The sequence below is a fragment of the Gouania willdenowi genome, chromosome 12 (assembly GCF_900634775.1).
Source record: "Gouania willdenowi chromosome 12, fGouWil2.1, whole genome shotgun sequence".
In the NCBI taxonomy this organism is placed as follows: domain Eukaryota; kingdom Metazoa; phylum Chordata; class Actinopteri; order Blenniiformes; family Gobiesocidae; genus Gouania; species Gouania willdenowi.
Genome location: NC_041055.1, coordinates 21,389,385 through 21,413,285, shown reverse-complemented (window position 1 = coordinate 21,413,285; position 23,901 = coordinate 21,389,385). Strand labels below are relative to the sequence as shown.

At 37.8% G+C, this 23,901-nt stretch overlaps 2 protein-coding genes across 2 annotated transcripts; both read right to left on the bottom strand.

Annotated features, from left to right (window-relative positions):
• Positions 1 to 6,196: 6,196 nt before the first annotated feature.
• Positions 6,197 to 18,040, bottom strand: taok3b (TAO kinase 3b). The gene is made up of 8 exons (XM_028463094.1): positions 17,647 to 18,040; positions 14,099 to 14,335; positions 13,018 to 13,146; positions 12,739 to 12,942; positions 11,007 to 11,246; positions 9,098 to 9,310; positions 8,787 to 8,969; positions 6,197 to 6,558 (listed from the first exon to the last, which is right to left on the bottom strand). The coding sequence occupies exons 2-8, from the start codon at positions 14,282 to 14,284 to the stop codon at positions 6,397 to 6,399; spliced, it is 1,317 nt and encodes a 438-aa protein (XP_028318895.1). The 5' UTR covers positions 14,285 to 14,335; positions 17,647 to 18,040; the 3' UTR covers positions 6,197 to 6,396.
• Positions 18,041 to 19,526: 1,486 nt separating this feature from the next.
• Positions 19,527 to 23,052, bottom strand: LOC114473304 (heat shock protein beta-1-like). Its single transcript, XM_028462846.1, has 3 exons — positions 22,156 to 23,052; positions 21,390 to 21,453; positions 19,527 to 21,296 (listed from the first exon to the last, which is right to left on the bottom strand). The coding sequence occupies exons 1-3, from the start codon at positions 22,541 to 22,543 to the stop codon at positions 21,137 to 21,139; spliced, it is 612 nt and encodes a 203-aa protein (XP_028318647.1). The 5' UTR covers positions 22,544 to 23,052; the 3' UTR covers positions 19,527 to 21,136.
• Between the last annotated feature and the right edge of the window lie 849 nt (positions 23,053 to 23,901).

The window sequence follows — 23,901 nt, the reverse complement described above, 5'->3', positions numbered from 1 at the left end:
ATTTAAAGGTGCAGTCTGCAACTCTTATAAAAGTGACTTTTTGTCATATTTGCTATAGCTGTCACTATGTAAGGACAGCCTTTGGCAAATTGCCAGAATGCACTGCGACCGAGCAAAAAGAACCAATCAGAGCCAGGATTGTGTTTGATGGACTGTCTGACAGCTGTTGCTCACAGGCCCCGCCCCTTTCCCGGAGCTAGAGGGCCATCTTTTATACAGTGTATGGTCTGGAGGAGTAGAAGATGGAATTGGTGACTTTTCTGCTTGAAAGGTAATTACTGCTGCTTGATTTACATTATGTTTGATTTGTAATTGTTACACTAGAACTCTGTAGTGCATGTGTTGTTCGTGTGCGCGCAGCAGCCTCCGTGTGGCTGCTGTAAGTGACACTGTGTTGTTGGTGCTGCAGAGGTGTGTGCACATAGAGGTGTGCACATAGAGAGAGAGAAGCGCTGCAGTAATATGCTTTTAACAGAGCATGTTATATTACTATGACGTTGCTATCTGGCTAACGTTAGCTTGTTAGCTCCTCTGAGGGAGGGACTTTGGAAAGTTTGGAGGCAAGGGGGAGGGAGGGATCTGAGAGTCGCGGACTGCACCTTTAAAGGCAGATGTGAAAGTAATGGATTACAAATACTCACGTCACTGTAATTGAGTTGCTTTTATGGGGAATTGTACTTTTGTAATTTTTACTTGTACTTAAGTATGTTTTAAGAGAAGTAAAGTAATGCGTTACATTTCTACACCCATCCGTTAATGAGTAAACTATTTTTTATTTTTTTTTTAAATGATCAACAAACATGATGAAACTACAAAAAATGAAATGACCAAACAACACAGCATTGAATAGCGGTTATTTTTTTAGTTTTAGAGTTCATACATTTAGCTATTGAGTTATTTTATACAGATGCATTTGTGGAAAATAAATTAAGTTCCAATTGTGCAAGATTTGGTCTCTTCCTTTTTAAGTTTATACATGAGATTTACTGTATGCAAGGGAACCGTGGCAAGATTTATTTACAATAAATGAGGGGATGAAAGTAACTAGTAACTATTACTTTGAGAACTATTTACTTTGAGCTACTTTTTACTTGTACTTGAGTATTTTATGTATGACTTCCTTGTACTTGAGTACAAGTTCAATCAAGTAACAGTACTTCTGCTTGAGTAGAATGTATCAATACTGTTTACACCTCTGTTTAAAGGTGGTTTAAATCATTTTATTCATAAAGGATCTATTGAATAAATGTGAATCTCAAACCTGTGTATTTTTATAGTATTTTTCTATACCTATGATGTTTGGCTTTACACATTCTGTTCTCAGTATTGCAGTTTTTTAGTGTACATTTTTCAAAGTGACCACATTCAGTGGAAACAGGAAAAGTGTTTCTCAATCAAAAACTGATCCATGTGCGTAAAGTGGGCCGGGTCTGCCGTGCTGAAGTGGGTGATGTGTTAATGTTGCACGCCATTGGAATAGAAACATTGTGACATATCATCAGGTTTGACTAAATCAGTGTAGAAAAGGCAAAAGTGGCCATTTTCTCTTGCATATTTCTTTTTTATTGCAACACATCAGATAACTGATGACATGTGCATGAAGTCACTGTGTAATGTGGTAATTCTGAGGTTTTGCCTCACATGATCAACAAAGTTACGTTAGATTACAGCATGGAGGAATGGTACTTCGTTTTATGTTAAAACTAAAATATGCCATTGTTTACCCTCTCCTTTTTTCTTCCTTTCTTTCATTCTTGTCTTGTCTTTGAGGTGGGATAGTGTGATACTTTTTTTCTCAAATAGGGGTACATGTACGTGATGGCACTACAGGGGGTACTTGAAAGACAGAGTGTGGAAAATTCACAAATACAGTGTCAGTGTTGGTCCCACCCCAGGCGTTTGATGGCCGGAAATTATAAAAAGTTAAAAACTACAGAAAAAAATCTATTCAGTAGCCACTAAATCAGAGTTTTTCAACCTTGGGGTCGGGATCCCATGTGGGGTCGCCTGTATTTTAAATGGGGTCACCTGAAATTTCTGAAAAACAAAAAAATTTAAATTTGAAATGAATTATTCTTTAAAAAAAAATAAAAAATAAAACAACACAATCTTAAACAACTGCATTTTTATTCTTTCACTTTGTGAATCTAGTTAAACTAAAATGCTGTAAATCTGAGCTGAAACATGATCAAGAACTAATTCTAGAAAAAAAAAATGTCTTTGGAGTCGCCAGAAATTCTTGAAAAAAATGGGGTCACGATCCAAAAAAGGTTGGGAACCACTGCCCTACCGTGTGTTATCACTCATCCATTCCATCATTATGCTCTATAGTTGTTTTTTCACAGAATTCCGACCCAAATGTGTTAGTCAGACAAAAGTTAGAGAAAGGGGTACTTGAGAACCGCTCAACTAGACAACACCAAAGGAAATTGCTGCTTTTAAAGTTATATATGTTAACTGATTGCTTTTTTCCTGTAATATTAATACACTTCAAAGAATTAAACTCTTTCTCCTGCATCCACATTCATCCGTCACTAATGCTACTTCTGCCACAAACTCAAACAAGATCAAATATAATAAATCCAAATTCTATACATTGAAATGGATACTAATCTGTTGTGGTTTCAAGATTTGACGTGTAATAATAAATAGTCATTTTAATCATCTTTTAAAGTCTGTGTGATTAATTGTCATCTTTCTGAGAGCAGAATTCTAGCATTATAAATAATGCTTTCCAGACATTTTAATGTGCTTTGAACAACCTGTACATGGTCAAATATTAAACGATGAGCTTTTTGTCCATGTTTGCCATTAAGGGTTAATTTGGGTGTTACTTGAATAGTTGTTAAATTCTTTGAATAATCAAAAAGACAAGGGGAACTCGGTGTACCACAACCACATCCGCAGCTTTAGGTAAAGCCTAACCACTACCAACCATACATTGGGGGATTCCCAGTAACCCCAGGTGTCATGAAGTGGTTTTTGGTGCGGCGGGACCAAAGTAGGATTCCTGCCAGCACATACAACACCGATGTGTTTAAATAGCGTCAATCAACACATGAAACAAGTTCACAAGGAAACGAAAACCAACACTCCCCTTAGCAAAAAGTAGTTTATTCAAGTATACTTATACTAAAACTGAGGCAGTATACTTGAAGTGTACTTTTTATATACTATATTTTATGTACTGTACTTAAGAAAAGTATAGTGAAGTATACTTAGCTTATATTGAAAAGTATAAAGAATAGTCTACGTACATTCATACTTAGACTTACACTTGTACTTTAACACAAAGCTTATACTTGTACTACAAGTATACTTATTTTGTACTAAAACTGAGGTAGTGTACTTGAAAGTGTACTTTTGTAAACTTAAAATGACCTTGTAAAGTATACTTTAATAAACTAAAATGTGGACTATAAGTATATACTTAGTACACTAGTAGTATATAAATGAGTATACTTGTTGTATACTTGAAAGTGTACCTTTGTAAACTTAAAATGACCTTATAAAGTGTACGTTAATAAACTAAAAATGTGGACTATAAGTATATACTTAGTACACTAGTAGTATATAAATGAGTATACTTGTTGTATACTTGAAAGTGTACTTTTGTAAACTTAAAATTACCTTATAAAGTGTACGTTAATAAACTAAAATGTGGACTAGAAGTATATACTTAGTACACTAGTAGTATATAAATGAGTATACTTGTTGTATACTTGAAAGTGTACCTTTGTAAACTTAAAATGACCTTATAAAGTGTACGTTAATAAACTAAAAATGTGGACTATAAGTATATACTTAGTACACTAGTAGTATATAGATGAGTGTACTTGACAGTGTACTTTTGTAAACTTAAAATGACCTTATAAAGTATACTTTTATAAACTTAAAATGTTCCAAGTTAGTCCGAAGAAGTGATAAATTAGTACAATTTCTAGTACGCTACAAGTACATGGTCCATAGTATACTTGCTATACTCAAGCATACTTAATAAAATTAAGTTCAAGCATACTTCTTTTTGCTAAGGGGTCTTGAGAAATGCAAATGACGTACAGTGTTGAAAGGTGTGTTTTTCGTCCAACAGATTTTATTTTGTTTTTGACCTGCACAGGAAATGGCGACTAAGTTCTTTAAGAAAGTCCATTTTTATTCTAACTAAATACATCTTTCTATTAATGCAAAATCCACACAAACTGTAGGATTCCTCATTGTTCTGAAGCCCCCAGGCAACGCATTCTCTAGCACCCCAGCAGCACCTCCTTTTACTTTTCAGGAAACCACGTGTCCACAAGGCTTCAGTTCGACCACACAAAAGGCCGTACTGCATATTAGAAACATTTTGCACTAAATTTCATAAAGTTCATGAAATTGTAAAAGGTTCAAAAATCTAGGGGAGCCATTGGACCTCGGGGGCACACTGGATAAATGTGGTTAAATCCAAATTTTACTGGTCAACATGTAAAAAAAAACAGCGTTCCATTGCTAATCAATCAGGAACTGAAGGTCTTTGAGTTCCTCTGTGTAAGGAGAAGTTTTTCCCGCCCTGTAGGAATATGACATTAGTACAAATTACAGCTCCAAGAGGAAGAAATACATCTAAACAACAAGGATGCATTCAATCCATCACAATAAACAGATTCGAAACCCCCAACCCATGGCAAAATATTCCTATTGGTATGTTTCACTGCATGGGGCACTCTAAACATAATCTTTGTCCTTTCAGGTGGTTTTTTTTTTTTTTGTTTTTTTTTTTTAAATAATCCTATAGTTTATGATTTCATAAAAATTAACCGTTACGCCACAATGAAAAACTACAAGGCTAAAAGTGGTGTTAGAAATCAAGCACCAAGCAGTTATCTTTCCATTCGGTTTCGAATGGAACATTTGTGCATCCTGTTCAATGATCATAATGAACATGGATTTTAAAAAGACCTCCATCCTGGCATCAGACTCAAAAAAAATTCCACTCAATTCGCAGATTCATACTTTGTTACTTTTGCTTATTAGGAGCTGATGAACTGTTAAAGATTGACGTACAGATAATAAAAGAAGTCTGTGGTTCAACACTCCAGCAAGTATACAATCTGAAAGTCTAGCGTCATTTTGACTGAACAATATACGGAGCTACTTGTATAGGACAAAGAACAGAAACCAAGCCAAACCTTTGAGCTCTGTTATCAATAATAGTCCAGTGTCTCTGTATATTCTAACTATATTCTCATGTACAAATATTCATATCAAAAATTAGACAGCACAATTCTCACCATTTTCCTTTACAAGAACTTTGATTAGTGAACAAAAAACAAACAAAAAAATTACAAGTTTTTTTTTTTTTTTTGATGAAACCAAAGAAATAAAACGGTGCCGGCCTCAGTGAATAAAATATAGTTATATTAACAAACACGTAAACTGCTTCAGGCACAACTCAAAGAAAGGCCATTGTGAAATTATCATTACAAGCATGGTGCTAATGTCCAGTATTTATAGGCTTCAACAGACGGAAAGGGCAAAAGAAAACTGCTATGACCACTTTTATTTACAAACAGCTAAAATCTCTGACAGATTCATGCTTTACTTCACAACCTGAATTTGTCCTTAAAGTGCATGCAATATTAAGCAGTTTTTACCAAAAGTGGGATCTTGAATTTGTGAGATAAGCAGAATGATCAAGCTGATGCCAAATAGTCTATATATATATATATATATGTGTGTGTGTGTGTGTGTGTGTGTGTGTATCCGATAAAAGAAGTGATCAGAGCGGCTGCCTTGTAAAGTGAAGGACCACAGTACACTGTCTGTATAAGCACAATATGGAAGTATGACGAATGGAAATTAATCATCTTTGACTATCCAGTGACCCCATACAGTAATATTCACATTCGGATATTTTATTGAAAGGAATAAATCTAAAAAAAAATGAAACCTAACAACGGAAAGAAAAAGCAGCTTAATACCACGGGAAGAGTCCGTAGCTCACATTCCACAATGTCCCTCCATGTAACACACACCGTAAGCGTCATATGAAAATGAGGGGTTTTTAACTCAAACATATCAAAGTGCCCATTTTACTAAAATTTCCTGATTTATTCAATTCATACCAAAAGATGGCCTGGAGAAAAAAGGGAAGGAGTCTGTTATTGTGAACATGAGGCGTTTTGAGTTACACTGACTTGGTTTCTTTTTTTTATCCACTGATGTGAAGTCGATTCTTTGTGTTTTTTATTTTCCTCCGTTTAAGGTTCACAAAAAGAAGCTCTCATTGCACGTGACACCTCGATTAAAAGACACATTTTCGAAGAGAAGGAAAGTAAGCGAGAAAGTGATCCAGTTTTTTCACTGTGGGACGTGGAAAGGGCACAGATATGTGGTCCGCCAAAGATAAATCCACTTTCATCTGTTGTCCTCTTTGGGGAAGTCCATTGATCCCAGGCTTCCAAAGCCAAGGACTCTGCTTTCTGTGTCAAAGGTGTTCATTTCTCTGTCCTGTCGCTCCAACAAGTGCTTGATCTTCTCTGTGCGCTCCTTTTGAAGTGCGGCCAGCTCCTCTTCGATCTGTGAGGCAAAATGTAATCATCACTGTTTTTGGTGATAGTAAATGGAAAATGGATGGATGGATGGATGGATGGATGGATGGATGGATGGATGGATGGATGGATGGATGGATGGACTAATGACTGTTGAGAATCAGCTCGTCTGTTAGTCAGATTATGGCAAAAAAGGCAAAACAGATGTTGACCAAATTTTAATCTGACATACTTTACGCCATAGAATATTCCATTACATTTTGGAGGGCATCCGGATCAGTTTCAAAAATGGAAAAATCCTCATCTCTCATCATTTGCCAGATTTAAGAAATTCATATCTCAGTTTATAACTAACCAATCCGTAATTTGACTCAGTTATGTCGAGTTGGTTTCCAAATGATTCCACCAATTTGTATCCAGATTGGATCCAGATTGCGCATTTCATGGCAATTTTTTGAAAAACAATGGGGATGCCCATAGACATTTAGACCTGTTAGGTGGAGGTTTTGTTTAAGGCGGGCATACACTGTGAGATTTTTGGCCCATTTTGAGCCAATTTTTCACTCGGCTAAATCGAGTGTCGTGCACCATTTAGTATACATGGGGTCACGAGAAGCGATTAACACCTCACAACCAGCTCCCGATCAGCAATCTTGTGGCCGCAAGAAAATCAAACATGTTTGAAATCCTGGTCGCTCCTCGTGAGGGTATCGCACTGTTGAAGCAGTGCCACAAACCGACTTACCTCAAACTCTCACTGCGCATGCACAAACACTGTAGGACCACTATAGAATTGACGGACCGTACTGCCCACGTCTGTCCGGCAAGTTCCTGATCCACGGCATCGCCGCCTTTTCTTTTTGAAACCCCTTTTTTTGATGAGATTCGCGAGTGTCCCTCCACTTCCTGGTTCTTCTTCTTCTTCTTCTTCTTCTTCTTCTTCTGTTTTAATGGCGACACTTTAAAGTTCTTCTTTTTCTTCTAAATTGTACGTTGCATTTCCAGAAACAAGACCCCGATGTGTCGTGTATGGACGAACAGCGTGAGCAGTCAGGTCGTGTCAGAGTGTTGGTTCGTATAGTGTGAGAATATGAATCGTGACACGCGAACAATCGGAATCTGCAATTGAGTCGCACAATTTGAGCTGGACCTGAGTACAACGATTAAAAAAATCACGCAGTGTATGTCCGCCTTTATTCAGACAAGGTTTTTCAGGAAATATTTTATCTCCCGACTGTCGACTGCCAGTCTTCGTTAGAGGAGTTCCGCTGATCGTTTTTGATGGTTCCTTTGGAACTATTACATGGACGCAGGCACGGCACCAGGATTTTTTTCATTCCCGGTGCTAAAGGGGTGAGGGATTGATATGTGGGGGTGCTGAGATTGATTATTTTTTCAATATTATTACTTTTATAAGGAGGGTTTTTTTTCTTAGAGGCTATGCAACACAGCAAGTTAGATATAAATATAGTCTTAACTGAATTTGGTCTAAGAATATCTAACAACACAGGTAAGCATAATACAAGTGACCACAAGGCAATGGCAAAAAAATAAATAAATCATGTGCAAAAGTGACCTATTCAACACCTGACAGCCATTAACCTGCCAATAATCAGACAATACATCCAAAAAGCTAAGGGAGACTTGCTCTTGGTCTTCATGTTCAACTGGCCCTCTTTTTTCTGAATTACAAAATAATCCACTGCAATGGACTGCTAGCTAACCCTAAAATGATGTGTGAAAAACACTCCCATCCCCTCACACACACACACACACACTATAGCATTAGTCAATCAATGAATGGGGTATAAAACAGGGATTGGATTGGAACAGAACGGCTACTTGTGAACATTTTCAAGTTTTTTTAACCCAAGACATTAATAATAAAATATTAAATAAAACCCTCAAGGGGCTTAACTGGGACTACACAAATTAATGATGGGGCTATAGTGCCCCCTAGCCCCAGTGTAGCGCCATCACTGCATGGATGTCAAGTGAAACTTGGAAAAAGATTTGGCGCTTAGCGGAGGTTTGTGCTCTTCTTTTAGTGTATTTAATTTCCCATTCAGAAAGGAGTATGTGTTCACAGATTGTTGGTATCAGCATTTAAAAATAGTTTCTCTCTTGTCATGGAGAGAAAACTGATCAATCTGCCTAACGCATCTTCAAGAATATTACGACAAAATACGGTGTGGCCAAGTGCGCCGCGCTCGTTACTTTTTGGATGTTTTACACTTGCTTCTTTATCAAATGTACCTTCTGTTCAAGGTGTGCTCTCCGTATGGAGACCTTCTGCTCAAGTTTCTGCTGCTCTCTATCATGTTGGGTCTCCATCTGTGACTTGGTTTTTCTCTGGTAGGCGTCCAGAAGCTCCATCTCTTGTTTCAGCTGCTGCTTCAGAGCTTGGCACTCAGTGTCATGTTCTGCTTCTAATCGCATCTAAACAGAATTGCAAACATTACCAATCCATTTTTAAAGATGACTTCCTAACGAGCTAGTAGAATACACTCTGGGAACATATAAATACATGTGTGCGTTATTGGGACACTAGTCCACAGTTTTCTTACGGCCTGTGACGCCATCATCTCGTTGATGCTGAGTTCGTACTGCTCAGCCAGTATAGCCAGCTTTCGTGTCTGCTCCTCTTTGAGGCTTTTCAGGATGGCCTTGTGGTCACCTTTAGGAGACACTTCCAGCTGGTGATTCCTCAGGGCTTTGTACTGTTTGTTCTGCACTTTGCAGGTGTCCTGAAATTGTTTCTTGATCTGCATCTCTATTGTCTGCAGATTGTCAAAGGGAGAAATGAGTGTCACACACAAAACACGAATACCAAATATATTCACTCAAATTAAAAAGTGAAAAAGTGTTTTTAACCGTAGGGTATGGGGTGCCAATTGTAAAGTTGTGCATGCTAAACATTTAACAACAAACCACATTTAAAAAACACAATGTGAATTGTTTTGTTACTTTTGACCAGATTTACAGCAATATTTGTGAAATGTGTGATAATTTTTCTCTCATTAAAATATAATGTCAATGTTAAATCTAAATCTAAATGTTAAATATTAAATATAAATGTTTAATCTAAATCTAAATGTTGAATCTAAGTGTTACATTTAAATATTAATGTTAAATCTAAATCCATCTATCCATTTTCTGACCCGAATGCTCCTTCTTTCAGGGTTGTGAGGCTTAAATCTAAATGTTTAAGTAAATCTAGATTTAGATTAACATTTATCATTCGGATTTACCATTTTACCAAATGTGTTTTTATTTCTATTTATTTTTTTATACTCATTTCGTGGTGGAGCTCATTTGCATTGTTTTGGTTTTTATTGTTTTTATGATCTTATGTGCAGCACTTTAGAAACATTTTGTTGTTTAATTGTTCTATATAAATAAAGTGGATTGGATTGGATTGGATTTAGATTTAGATTTAACATTTAGATTTAAATGTAACATTTAAATTTAGATTTAACATTCAGCATTTAGATGGACAAATATAACATTTATATTTAAAAGTAACATTTATATTTAAAATTTAGATTTAATATTTATGATTTAGATTGAACATTGACATCATATTTTTACGAGTCAAGTAATTATCAAAAAATTCACAAAAATTGCTGTAAATCTGGTCAAAACTAACATTAAAAAAAAAAAATCCCAAACTTTTTTTAAACGTGGTTTGTTGCTAAATTTGCAAAAAGTTCCTGTTTATTTTAGCATGTGCAACTTTACAATCGGCACCCCATTGTAGGGTCATTCCATGTCATATCAACAAATGGCCAACACAAAAATTCGGAAATTTTTACCAATTCATTACCCAATAACCATACCCAATCGTGTTACTAGAGAAAAACTAATTAACAAAATAAAAATGAAGAAGTCGCATAAAGAAGAATTGTTTCATATTCCAAAAAAGAGTAATCTTTCATACCCACATGCAGTTATGGGCCAATGAATATCATAAAAAAAACAATTTTTCTGATTTTAAGAGACTGTTACCCAATAACCAATGCATATATCTGACTAATCATTAGTGATCTGAACAGTCTATGTACATAGCTCAAAGCTGATCAAATTATAGGGAGGTGAGGCCATTTTTGAGATACTGACATGTCCACCAGATAGGATGTATAGCAGATATTCTGGGATATTCTAAGAGAGTAGGTGAAAGGGTATTACTGTACCAAATTTTAGTTTCCTTTGTGGCGTAGTTCCTGAGATTTTTGGAGGCTGGACACATGAAAATCAACACATAACCCCTTCACTAAATTGTCCATATCTCAAAAAGTATTCATCCGATCTGAGTTTTTTTTTACACCACAGTGCTTGGGATATCCTGAAAATTTGTTGAAATGACATGGAATGACCCAGTAATGATGATAACTGCATGGTATCTAACACACAGATTTGTAATCCAGGCCGTTTGTGTTTAACCTCTATCAGTTCATAAGGAAACTTCCAGAGCACCTTGAGGCTTCTGGGCTGCTGTCGCCGCTCCAGAGTGTGTTTTCTGTGCAGTTCCCTCTGTCGCCGACAGTTGTACTCTTCCTGGTTTTCCAGCTCAGTCTGGTGCTGTAGCCGAATAAGCTCCACACGGAGCTTCTGCAGCATGTGCAGCTGTCTGTGCTCCATGTCCTGAGTGGACTCGTCCTGCCTGATCATCATGGAGTGCTCCATCTCCTTCTGGGTCCGCTTCTTGTTTAGCTCCTGGAAGAGGAAGAGTGGAGTGATCTTATCTGAAACCGAAAAGAGTGCCAGACATGATACACCCAAGACAAGTTGCACTAGTTTATATCTAATCTACTTTTCTTTTTGTCTTTGATTGTTTTTTTTGTTTTGTTTTTTGACTGAGGGAACAACTTCCTGTTTAAAGCTGCAATATGTAACTATTTTTTGGGCATACTTTGGTCAAAATCCATAATCATCTTTGAGCATATTTTAATCAAAGTGTTCTGAGTGGACAGTGAATCTCATCTCCTTCTCTTGGCCCCGTAAAATAACATTTAGAAATCCAGGAGCATAACGCTCCCAGAATCTGCATGTCAGCAAAACAGAGATCTTTCTACAAACATGTGCGCTCCATCAGCTGTTTTTGGCATTACTACTGGCTGCTCATCTAAACTCAAACACGTTCAGGTACCCTCGGTAGTAAAACTGAAATGACGGACGTCCAAGCAGAAGTCTCCATGACAGCGTTAGACAACAGTTACACGGCAATCAAGCAGAAACAGGCAGAACGTGGTGGAGAAGCAACAGTTTAAAGCCACAAACACTGAAGAGGAATGGATCGCTTTCCCTTTGGGATCACAGCCGCCTCTGTGTGATCTCTGGCAGGGCAGTAGACAGTACAGTAACTACAGAGTGATACGTGTATTCATGTTAGAGTCTCTAAAACACCAGAGTATCTCCAATGACACAAGATAAAGTCCATACACTTGTCATTAGTCTATATTGAGAAAAAGAGTCACAAAGAGCGTTCACAAAAGACACAGGTAAAGGAGGTTGTTTCGGTTTTGGTTTCAAAACGGAGCGGAGAGAGGATTCTGCAAACTGCAGCTTTAAATAGTAGAACCAAACCAATATGGGATTTTTGTCAGTAGCACAATGGCAGGTCTCCGAAAATTGCAGAAATGTCGGGATGAACTGTTTTTTTAAACTTGAAATAAATGAAAGGGGAAATGTTTTTATGGATTTTGCATATTATGCACAACTTCACAATGGAGTTATTTTCAGCAACAAACTTTTCCTATGGGATATTGGTCTCTCAATCTCTCAAATTGCTTTCAACCAGTCCACCATTTTATTCCATAAATTTAAAACTATTGCGAGAAGTTTCCAGTTATCTATCAAATACTGTTTTTTAAATATGCAAATGGAAGTGTGATATGTTATTATGAAGTTACATTTTTCACTGTATATTTTATTGTATATTTCCTGTAATTAGTATTCTTTTAGGGTGACATTTGAACATTCTGTCCAGGGACTACAGATGAAAAATAGCCTTCTGGCTAAATCTGGTACATTATCTGTATGGATATTAATGTACACTGTCCCTGTTAAATAAACCAACAAAATAAGTAAATATCTCCCAAATATGTTTTAATTTTTTCTCTCTAAGATTTCCTGAACACGTAACATGTTGATAAATGCATGGTTATGGTTCCACACTGTTAAATGATATTCAAGAGAATCCCGTAACCTCTCTGAGTTGTTCCTGTTCAAACTCATGCCTCCTGATCAGACTTCGGCGTTTGAGGGCTCGACAGCTTCGGTCGTAGACCAGCCTCTGCTGGGCCAGCAGGTGAGCCTCGTCCTCGGCCTGAGAGTGCTGTATTGTTTCTTTGTGCCTGGACAGACGCTCCTGCTTCTCCTCTTTAGCTGTACAAAGGTCCTCATTCATCTCCTGGGACACAACACAGAATACACGCAATGAGAAAGATATGTGGATACTGTACTTTTTCATTTCATTCATGCTTACATCTTTGATCTTCTCTTTACAAAGCCTGTACTCCTTTTTCTGGTTGTCTAAGAAAGAAGTCAACTCCTTCTTTTGCTGAGCAACAATCTGTTGCTGGATCCTGCGTTCCTCAGATGCCACAGACTTCATCTGCCAAAAAAATACAAAAATGAGGTTCCAGCATTTTTGCTGAATGGGTTGATTAAAAACATCCCTCCTTCCTTTAGTCGACCAGTAATTTATTCAACCCACGTATTATCCTAAAATATTACTAACACATTTTACCCTCGGGGTTAATCTAACCCCAGTGATATTTGCCTCCAGAATATTATTTTCAGAAAATTGTCGACCAAATTTTTGTGTCAGGCACTTTGTTTTATTTGTTGAATACATACCATACATAACCACTTGATAATGAAACTATGACCTGTTCTCACCAAACTTGTAAACTACAATTAATTTATCATGAATAGTTTTAATCCAAATCTTCTCAAATTTAGTGACAACATTAATGACCACAAGAGTTCCTATGCACCCTATTGGTTGTAGGGATATGACCATTTCTGCGGCACCCCCATCAGGTCAAACTTTCATTTTTAGAGTTAGTGTATCTTGAAAATTTTTTATCCAAATCTTTTCTAATTTGGGGTGCACATTCATAACTGTCGTGGAATTTACTTACATTTATCTCCTTTTTTGTAACACATTTCTAACATATTTATTTATTTCATATTCTTATTTATGTATTTATTTTTTTAATTCTTTTTTTTTTACCATATTTCATATTTTTTGTCACATATATTCACTATAAAGTCCTCTGTCATAGACACATTCTCCTCTAAGTCACTTTTACTGTGAAAGAGCTGTTCCAAAACCTCATTGGGAATGTAAGGTCACACATGGGTCACACACAGGTAGACAAGTTTTACACAGCTAAAACAGAGGAACACCAATGCACGCAATATGTGTTATGCATAAAACTATCATGATAATTTTATGCTTAATCATTTGTAACCATCAAATTAGGAAAAGTCATGAAATAATCAAATTGACCCCAAGGATAATAGTGGGGTTAAAGTAACAGCTGCAGCTGAGGCTCTACCTCTTTTTCAGTTTGAGCAGCATGACGCTTGGCTAGTCTTTCCAGTTCAATGTAAGTGTTGTTTGCTTGCGTTTCCAGCTCCTTCTGCAGCCGCAGCCTGTGCTCATCCATCTCGGCCTTTAGCCTGTTCTCGAGGGCGATCAGCTGCTTCTGGTGCTGTCGCCGCATGCGCTTATACCCAGACATCTGCACCCGCAGCTCAAAGTCCTGCTCATGCTCCTGGATCTACCTGATGCCCTGCATAAAAAAACACAGAGAGCAAGTTCAGTCAAAGGATACTGATAGTCTTATCATGCCTCGGTACAGACATGAACTTTAGGGCTATAGGATGGAAATATACAGTCGCTTTAACTACTAAACATGGTTTTGAAGTACGTTTGTGTGAATTTTTAACCATTTTTGCAGATGTACGAGAAGGTCTGGCTCGCATTTTCCACTAATTTATCCCAATTTTGTTGAAACTACGCTGTAGAACAACAGGACAACAGAACAACCAAATTTGTTTCTCCTTGCATTTGTGTACCGTACTTTGTTAGAGGTACCCCCATTGTCTATTTATTTGTTTGTTGTTAGCAGGACTACGTCAAAAGTACATTTTTACACCATAAAAGATTCCATTACATTCTTGGATGGGATGTGGTACAATTATATACTGATTCTAGGTCAGTTTGAAAAACCCCATTCTCATTATTGGCAAAATTTGAAAAACTCATACCTCAGTTTGTAATTGACTGATCTTAATGAAATCTGACTCAGTTATGTTAAGTTGGTTCCTCAATTACTCCACTGAGTTACATCTGGATCGGACCTCTATTGTGCATTCATTGCGATTTTTCCAATATTAATAAAGGCGTGTTTGGTGGAGGGATCTAGCGGGGATAGAGTAATGGTATGACACCTAATGACAGTCTTCACAACACCTTATTCATGCTGACGACAGGTGCCGTGTCATAATGAAGACAGCGTAATGTCAACCTTCAAGTAAAATGTTACCAAAATTTCAACTATTTTCCCTAAACTAATTTTACACTTGGTATGATGCGAAGTAGCTTTTCTTATTTTCAGATTGGTCACACCAGTACTTTACACCGCTTCATCCGACACAAGGAAATACACTTGGACTTGGATGCAGCTGCTCTGCTACCAATTCTTGTGGTTTGATTAATTACAAGGCGACCCAAACTTAGGAGAAAGTTTGTGATTTTTGCACACTCAGGATCTGCTGACTACATGCTACAATATATGATAACACTTGGACTACTGCTTTGTGGATAATTTACTGTTAGACCACATTGTTTCTGCTTTTTTGTAACAATTCGATTAGTCACTGTATATTTACTACTCTGAAACCTATACAAATACCTATCACATGCAGCACCATAATCAATCTAATATGATTTTTTTGGAGAAAAGTGCATTTTTTCACAAAAACCTCTTGATCACCACTCCTGATGGATTAACAAATGACATTTCGTGTATGAGTTTCCTTGAAAATTGCAGATTCAGACATTTGATGGAAGAAGGAATGCAACAATTTCCTGAATCTGTAATGTGGCAAGATTTGAAGGATCTATATCTAAAAGCCAAATGAGTAGATTGTTGATAGTACACAGACATAGGGCTGGGCAATATGGACCAAAACTCATATCTCAATATTTTTTCTCAAAATAGCGATACACGACATAAATCTTGATCATTTTATTTTAAATAAAATTTGACCAGAAAGACAATTCTGGGTTAAATTTGATGATGCAGCACAGGCTCATTTATTAACAAACAGCTGCACAATATGTGCCACTTTAGTTTTTTTTCTCCTCTAAAAGACAGCACATGTGAGTGAGTTCTGTAGTGTGGCTTGTTTAGAGGAAGGCCTGGGTTAGGACTGCTGATAAAGTTTTAGTATTAAATTAACCATCTTTAAATGTTTATTGCCACTGAAACATTGTGACAAATGTTTTTTAAGTGTTGCAGATCTGGTGTTAGGTCAGTGGTATGTTATAATATGATATAATATAAGAGATATTTTTAAAAACGCAAGGTGGATTTTCTATAAAATCCAATGAAAATGAAACAATTGCATAATTTAGGAAAAAGAAGGTGTTTCATATTGAAACCTCAACATTTCCTACCTTTTTAAGTTACTGCTAGCCTTAGTATGAAACAGTGAAAATGAAGTATTTAAAGGGACACTGTGTAACTTGTGGCGACTAGGGGCGCTAGTCCTGTAACTTTCACGTCAAGCGCCCCTAGTGACCACAAGCGCTGCAGCACTGTCGCTAAAATCAACAGTCAGTCAATGGGGCCAGCCTCCCTTGTCTTTTGATTTTGTAAGCAGACAGTATTTGACCTGTAACTTTGGGATAAGGATTGGCTCTAAGGGCTGGGTTGGTCAGGCTGGGTGCCAAGCGGGGCTGGGCTGGAGAAGTAGCCGCCGCCCTCCTCTCCCCGCCGCCGGAGGCCCGGCGCTCGGCCCTCCTTGCCGCGTCGATGGCGCCCACCCCTACTCCCAGGCCTCGTTGCCATTGTCGGTTGGCGTGGCAGACGGGGAAGTGGCGACCCCCACGTGCGCGGGGCGGTGTCCGGCACCGGGCTGAAGGCGGGTCGGCGGAGGGATCCGGATCTCGACGGCGTCTTTTTAGCCTCCTCAGAAGCAGTTTTAAACTTTTTGCTTGCCTCGGCCATGACCAGGAATCGAACAGGCGGAAAACACTAGCAAAAGCCTTATAGCCCAATAAGTATATCAGAGCCTGTGGGTCAAGTGACTGCCGTAAAGTGATACGTTCTCCAGACATTCTCCAGGTCACATGACCTGGCCAAAGACGATTTGTTTCTCCGAACTTACATTGTCGGTATTTGAAGAGGGCAGCCGTGCTAGGAGCATTGATACTGTCAAGCACTGTATATTGGCCTGAGCAATCATTTAAAATAACTCATATGGGTCAACTCTTTAGGTCACAAAGTCCGTGGTGTGGCTTTTTATAACTGGTAGCCCTTTGGACTATTCAGTACCTATGAAGTGGCTCACAGTTTCAGAAAGGTTGGTGATATTGTAATTTCTTATATCCCCAAAATAGAAAACTCGATTTATCTTCAATCTCGATATATATCACCCAGCTCTACAAAGACGATCATTGATGAGTCAATCATTGGATAAATCTGCTCTAGCATGGAATTACCTGCTACATGTGAAGCTAACACGACTGAGAGATGGGCATAATATGTATTTTTCATACATATCGTCACAGATTTACATAGATGGAAAATAAATCCTTTGCATACACACACATAAAGGCAGAGCCAGTGAGGGAAGCTGAGGATGGGGAAGGAAAGAAAAAAAAATGACAGCCATTAACAGGATGTGGTTGCCATGACTACAGATGTACAGCTGAGAACACAGACACCCCCTCCCTCCCTCCCTCCCTATCTCTCTCTCTCCTTCCCTCCCTCCTCACCCTCGCTCACACGCACGCACACATTCACTACAGAACGCACGCATGCACGCACGCACACGTATTTTATGCAAACGGTGAAGCGAGGGAGCTGCGTACCAAAGATGCTGATTTGATGGTGGAAATGTGTTCACAGATGTTGTCAGAAGTAGGCCGCAGCTCTGGCCTGGCGTCCCTGTGCACAGCCTCATCCCTCACACCAGCATGGTCCTGCAGGGGGGGAGTAAAAAGGAGCAGATAATAGTTGAGCTGGCTGGGGGTGCTTCTTCCCACCAGGCCCAGGCTGCTGATGCTGATGCTGATGCTGATGCTGCTGATGCTAGAGCTGGTAGCACCGAATCCCCCTGAACGCAGCACACACAACATCCAGCCTTAAAGCTATCCTTCCCGGTCCCCTGTTAGTGTTTCCAAGTCCTTCCTAAGTGAGAAAAGGGCATTGTCAAATAATTCCACCGAAGACGTAGTCAGAGGGTTTTTTTTTCTTTTTTTTGTTTTTTTTTTATTTTGTTTTTTTATTTTCTCTTTCCCACCCCCCACCCGCCCCCCCTCCGGTCGTCCTCCTCTTCACGAAGAGGGGGCACCGAAAAAGCCCCGCTGGATTCGGATGAAATATTGCAAAGCTTTAACCCCGACAGTGGGGAAAAGACGCCACCGGGCTCGTTGTTTGCAAAGCCAATCTTCTTTTCCGTTTCAAAATGCACAAAATATCAGGGAGGAAAAAATGTTTTCCCGGGCTCCCATGGTCGCCAGTAGTAGAACGGTGGAGAAGAATCGAGGCAAATAAGGCACATCCGAACATGGTTTTCCTTCAGAAATGTCGCTTAATAATCCGTTAGTGTTCTTCTGTGATGTCTCTCCTACATTTACAACGCACTTGGTCATGGTAGGTATAGTTTCTGGTGCCTTCTATTCATTTCTTTTCCTCTTCTACTCCCCCTTCCTTTAAAGAGACACCAGAATACTACATCTCTACAGGGCTGAAGGAATTCAGCGACGAATCACATCTTTAAAAAAATGACATCATTGATAAGAGGATAAGAATAACGTCCATTAGTAGAAGAGCTAAAGAAAAAAAGAAAAAAGAAAAGAAACGTGTAAAAACGTGTATCAGCGTTGGACGGTGATGTACGTACAACTCGCCTCCTCCTAATTCCGCATCAATAATGAAATACGTAAATTGGCTAATTAACAACATGGCCTTGCAAAAGGTTACAATTTACAATGATATAGTTTTAATCAAATATAAACGCCAAAATAAGGCATTCGAGCTTCAAAACTCATTATTGGCTCAGCTGTAGCTAATTAGCAATTATGACAAAACTGTGCGCATTTTATTTGGACATTCAAAAGGACGTAACACAGCCCTACGTTTTTAAAAACGTCTTTTGGTCAAGAGAATACATAATACATAGAGAACAAGCTATTGGTATTTTGTTTTATTTCAATTTGTGTGCTTATTAATGAGAGCCGCTAGAGGGCGACAAAAACATTTGAGTCTCCATCACAGTGTACAGTGAGCTGCTATTAATGCTAAAGCTGCTCGATAGCCATAGTTAGCTTAGTCGGCTACTGTGCTGATTAAATCGCTATAGCAACACCTGCGCATACCTTATCAACTAATTATAATTCATTAGCAACCCGCAATACATGGCAAACAGGTAACAAACTAAAACAATGAGCAGATAGTAAAAAATTGCGAGTTAGCCTTAGCAACTTTTTGAAACAGCGTAATAAGCAAAGTTGCCACAACTTACTTCAAACTACAGCTCAGCTGTGTATCTAACAACTACTCTACTAGCTTTATTAGCATTCTTCTTTCACATTTTGTTGTTTTCTACGCCACATTGGACAGCCTATCATCGATATTTGGGAAGTCAAACATTTGTGATATTGTTCAAAGAGGAAAACTAGTCACCACAAATGTATATTGTAACAGGCGTTGGGTTGGGGGCGGATAGCCACACTCGGGGGAGTCATCAGATGGTTTCAAGGGTTTTATTTGCTTCACCCACATTCAGCACACACATTCACTCGGATGCACTCTCGGTCGCTCGTGCGTCCCCACATACATATCTATAGATATGAAACTAAGTAAATGTAGAAATATTTCTTACAGAATTTGATTCAATTGTAGAAGACCAAGTTACTGTATGAGGGGCTACAAGGCACACAAGAGCAGATCTTTAAGGAGAGAAACATATGCCAGAAAATGGTCATATTTTACCCCAGAACAATTTTCGGCCTAATTAGTGAATTTCAGGCTTCCCATTGTCAAAAAGATGAAAATCTAACAACTTTACTTTCCTTTAGGTCAGGACATAAATCATCACCATGATCCAATAAGCAAATGTTGCTTGTTCAATGACAGATCAGATCTATTAATTGCACTGTGTCATTAGAATAAAATACTACAATTTAGTTATGAACTACACCTCATTTGAGTAATATTTCAACAACATTAATATTATATATATTCATTATAATCCTGTGTTAAATTAGTATTACAAAACTCAATAAATAACTTAAAGTGCCTAGGTCTCTTAAACAGGGTAAACAAAAGAGTAAAATACACAAATACTTCACATGCTATAAATATATCCCCGAACACATGTTGGTTATAATTTCCAGGGATGCCATTCTGGACTGGTTTCGATAATTTATCTGAAATGCATTTAGTTTGACAGGCGTACTAACTCAAAGCGGTTTTAAGCTAGTGTAGTTCAAGTCATGTGGTTAGGTTATAATGTGTTTCTCAAATGAAACTACATTTAGCTGCAGGATCCTCTCTGTTCTGTTGTGTGGCCTAATTGTCACTGTGCAAAAATCTGTTGACTTGTTTCAATTTAGTTAATATGATAAAATTAAATATATGATAATGTAATTAAAATGAGGCCCATTTTATAGAATTTTTGTAATTCTTGAATTAACATCTTATAGTAAATAGGTAAGGAATCTTTCTAGAACAATTCTCACAATCCTACGGTAATATCTATATTAAACCGCTAGATGTCACTGTTGACCATTTAAGCGACCATGTCAGACTTGTCGGTTTCATTCAAATAATCCATCCTTGTTTGTTGTGGTTTTTATTTCTGTTTATTTTCTCCTCTATTTCTATTCATGATTAATTTTTTTGAATACATTAAAGTTAACTTTTAATAAATGTAGTCAAGGTGGGGGACCCGAAAAAGCTTTTTCTTTTTTTTTTTTTTTTGTTACAAAGCTTATGCAGGAAAATGTATCTAATAACAAAACAATATACTGTATATATATATATATACATATATAAACAGATTATTCATTAATATAATCAATTTACTAAATTGTTTTTGCATGATATGTATAAGCAGCACACAAACCTATTTACAAAGGTGGCATTTGTTTAGCACAGCCTTGTGAAAAAGCGGGAAAATGGTATTTTGAGAAAAGCAGGATATTTAGTTTGCAACATGGAGAAAATCCAAAACAACTTTCTATCACCCTCAAGTGATGTGGATAACAAACATCTAAACCTTCTGCCAGAAAAATAAGGCTTTCAGAAAATCCCCAGTGACTTTGTTTCAACACTGTTAAAATATTAGAAAGTTTTTCACATTTCAATGTCTTGTTCTTTTCTGATTTGAACTGGAACCATCATCTCGCTGCTTGAGCTGTTGATGTGTGTCCCAGGGACGGGAGCCTCGATGGACAACATGCCATCTTGAGACAACGATGAGCTGATGTGTTGTAAATCCACTCCCTGAGGCAACCTTGGACAAACAAAGAGAGGTTGTTAGAAACCTCACCAGAAAGTCTAATGTTTAACTTAAAACCTAAAGTCTTTCCTACGTTCTTCTACCTACTTGTATTTTCGACTGAAGCACCTGGAAACCAGTCCATGTTCATCCAGCCTTTCTTCATGCGTTCCTTTAAAAGACAAAAACTGATTCAACACAAACATGCAAAGCAAAATAATACAACAATTAGAGATGGGCGATATTAGAAATGGGCAATATCATCGGACGATAATTCCAGCAAGTTAATTATTGTCTTCTTTTCAAATGATATGTTACGCGTTTACTTATTCAGACAACTTCAACTATGTGGAAGTCAAGGACACATCAACGCGATCAGCAGACACCTGTGAAGAAGACTGATGTCTTGACAGGTTTCTACTGTCAACTGTCAAAGTAAATTTCCTTAAAAACCTTAGAACACATTATCGGACGATATTTGCCATAAAATGGAACATCGGTTGACATCAGTATCGGTCTTTCCACCGATATTGAGAAATTGATATCTGCAGTTGTTTGAGACAGGATATTGATAATAATCATGGCACTTTTCCCATTACCGACATTAAGTAATAATGATTATTATCATTATGTTTTATATGTGGAGTGGGGCATCACATTATAGGCTTGACATGTTATATCCACAGAAATAATGTATATATAATATGACCTAAAATTAGCTCAGTGGGAAGGGTCTATGTATATATGTTAATATCAGAAATTAAGTGTTGGACAATATCGGCTTTTCGAATTACGGCAAAAAGCTAATATTAAACATCTCTAAATGCAAAAGTCTTAACTGACTTTATAGCTTAAAATAGAAAATCTTTTGTACCAGAAATTTGCAAGTAGCCATCCTTGGTGGTGACTGTGATCTCCTCAGGCGAGAAGTGTTTGACGTCCAGGTTTATCTTCCAGCTGTTCTGCCCAGTTCGGATCTCTGACACTCCGCTGGTCAGTCGTCTCACGGTATTTTGGTCCAGCGTCTCATGATGTTTACTGGTAAACGGAGGCAACAGAGAGGTTTGTGTAAAATTTGGCCAGGAGAAGGATTCCAGTCTCCTCTTTGCCCAGTCCAACCAGTCTAGATCGTTGGGCTCCAGAAACGGAGGAAGGCCGAAATCCTGCGAGAAGATACGGCTCGGCTGTGTCCAGTTTGGGAATGGATCCCAGTTCACATCTCGGCGAAAAATGGGACGGGGTAACAATTTTTGTTCTTCCATGTCTTCAAAAGTCTGTAGCTCCACCCAGACAAAGCAGCCAAGATTGATTGACAAAAGGCAGCTGTGAGTTTGAACACAAATGAGCAGGAGCACTGATGGAAAACACTGCCTTTCCCCCTGTGCTGCTTTATATACCGTGCTGATTCATCTCAACACTTACGTAACACAGACTGATTTATGAGATTAGTTCAGATTGATTTGTGATGACCCCAGCATTGAAAACTTAAAAACTTGACCACTGCCCCGAGGACAGAAAGGCGTAATCCCTAATTACATCAAGTATTTATATCCTTTGCGTGTCAGTGACAAGTCGTTGGTCAGTGACTGTGGAAGCAGAGCAGACACTTGATTCAGCTGCAGCATCGGCATTCAGGTCACATTCCGGTGCTCTTTGTCCATCCAAATCACAGCTTTGTGTTAGTCAAGGGAACGGCCCAGTCATCCCGATTCTCCCAGTAAACAACACAGTAACTCTCCATTCCATAACAAGAGACTGACTAAGCTAAACACCAGATAAAAATAATCTACAGCACTTGGGGAAAACAAGAGTTTATTACAAAGGAAAGACATGGGTGAAGTGATGGAGTCGAGAGGCGGTGAGGAATTTACACCATTACGTGTGATGGGTGGTGCATGTTATGAACCGAGCGAACAAAATGTATTAACAATCAGAGAGGCTGTTATTCATTATCATGTAATACTAGAGTCGGGATTGGGGTCAATTATAATTGTAATCGTGTAATTGGCATTTAATTAAAATCCTGGCGTTGTTAAATTGCGATTGCGTTTAGATAATTAAATTTGTAATTGTAATTGCCATGAAAATTCTACAAAAATTGTCACTTGTAATTTAATGCAAAACTGGGAAACCATGTTACAGTTCTATGTACAGTTCTACACATATGTAGTTGACAGTTATTAAAATATGATTCATATCAAGGTTTCCCACATTTTACCATTTAAAAAAAGAAATTGAAATCAAGGGGTTTACTGATAGAAAAAAGGCTGAGACACCCACACCAAAAATATTAAAACCTATATTTTCATTGATTTTATGAAGCCTAACAAGGTAACCAATAGATAGGAAATAAATTAGATGATAGATATTTGTTTATAGTGTATTTTACAGCTGATTTAGGACCTGATATCATGAGAGATGCTAACAGAAAGCTAACAGAGGAAAGTTAACTTTTATTAGGTTATTTAATAAAGGCTCAGTAATTGTTGTAATTTAACTTTAGTAATTGAGAAGATAATTGTAATGGACTTCTTTTAGGATAAAACATAATTGTAATTGGAAAAACGCTGACTGGAGTTTATACATTTAGAAATGGTCAAGTTGAACTGATAAAAATGTA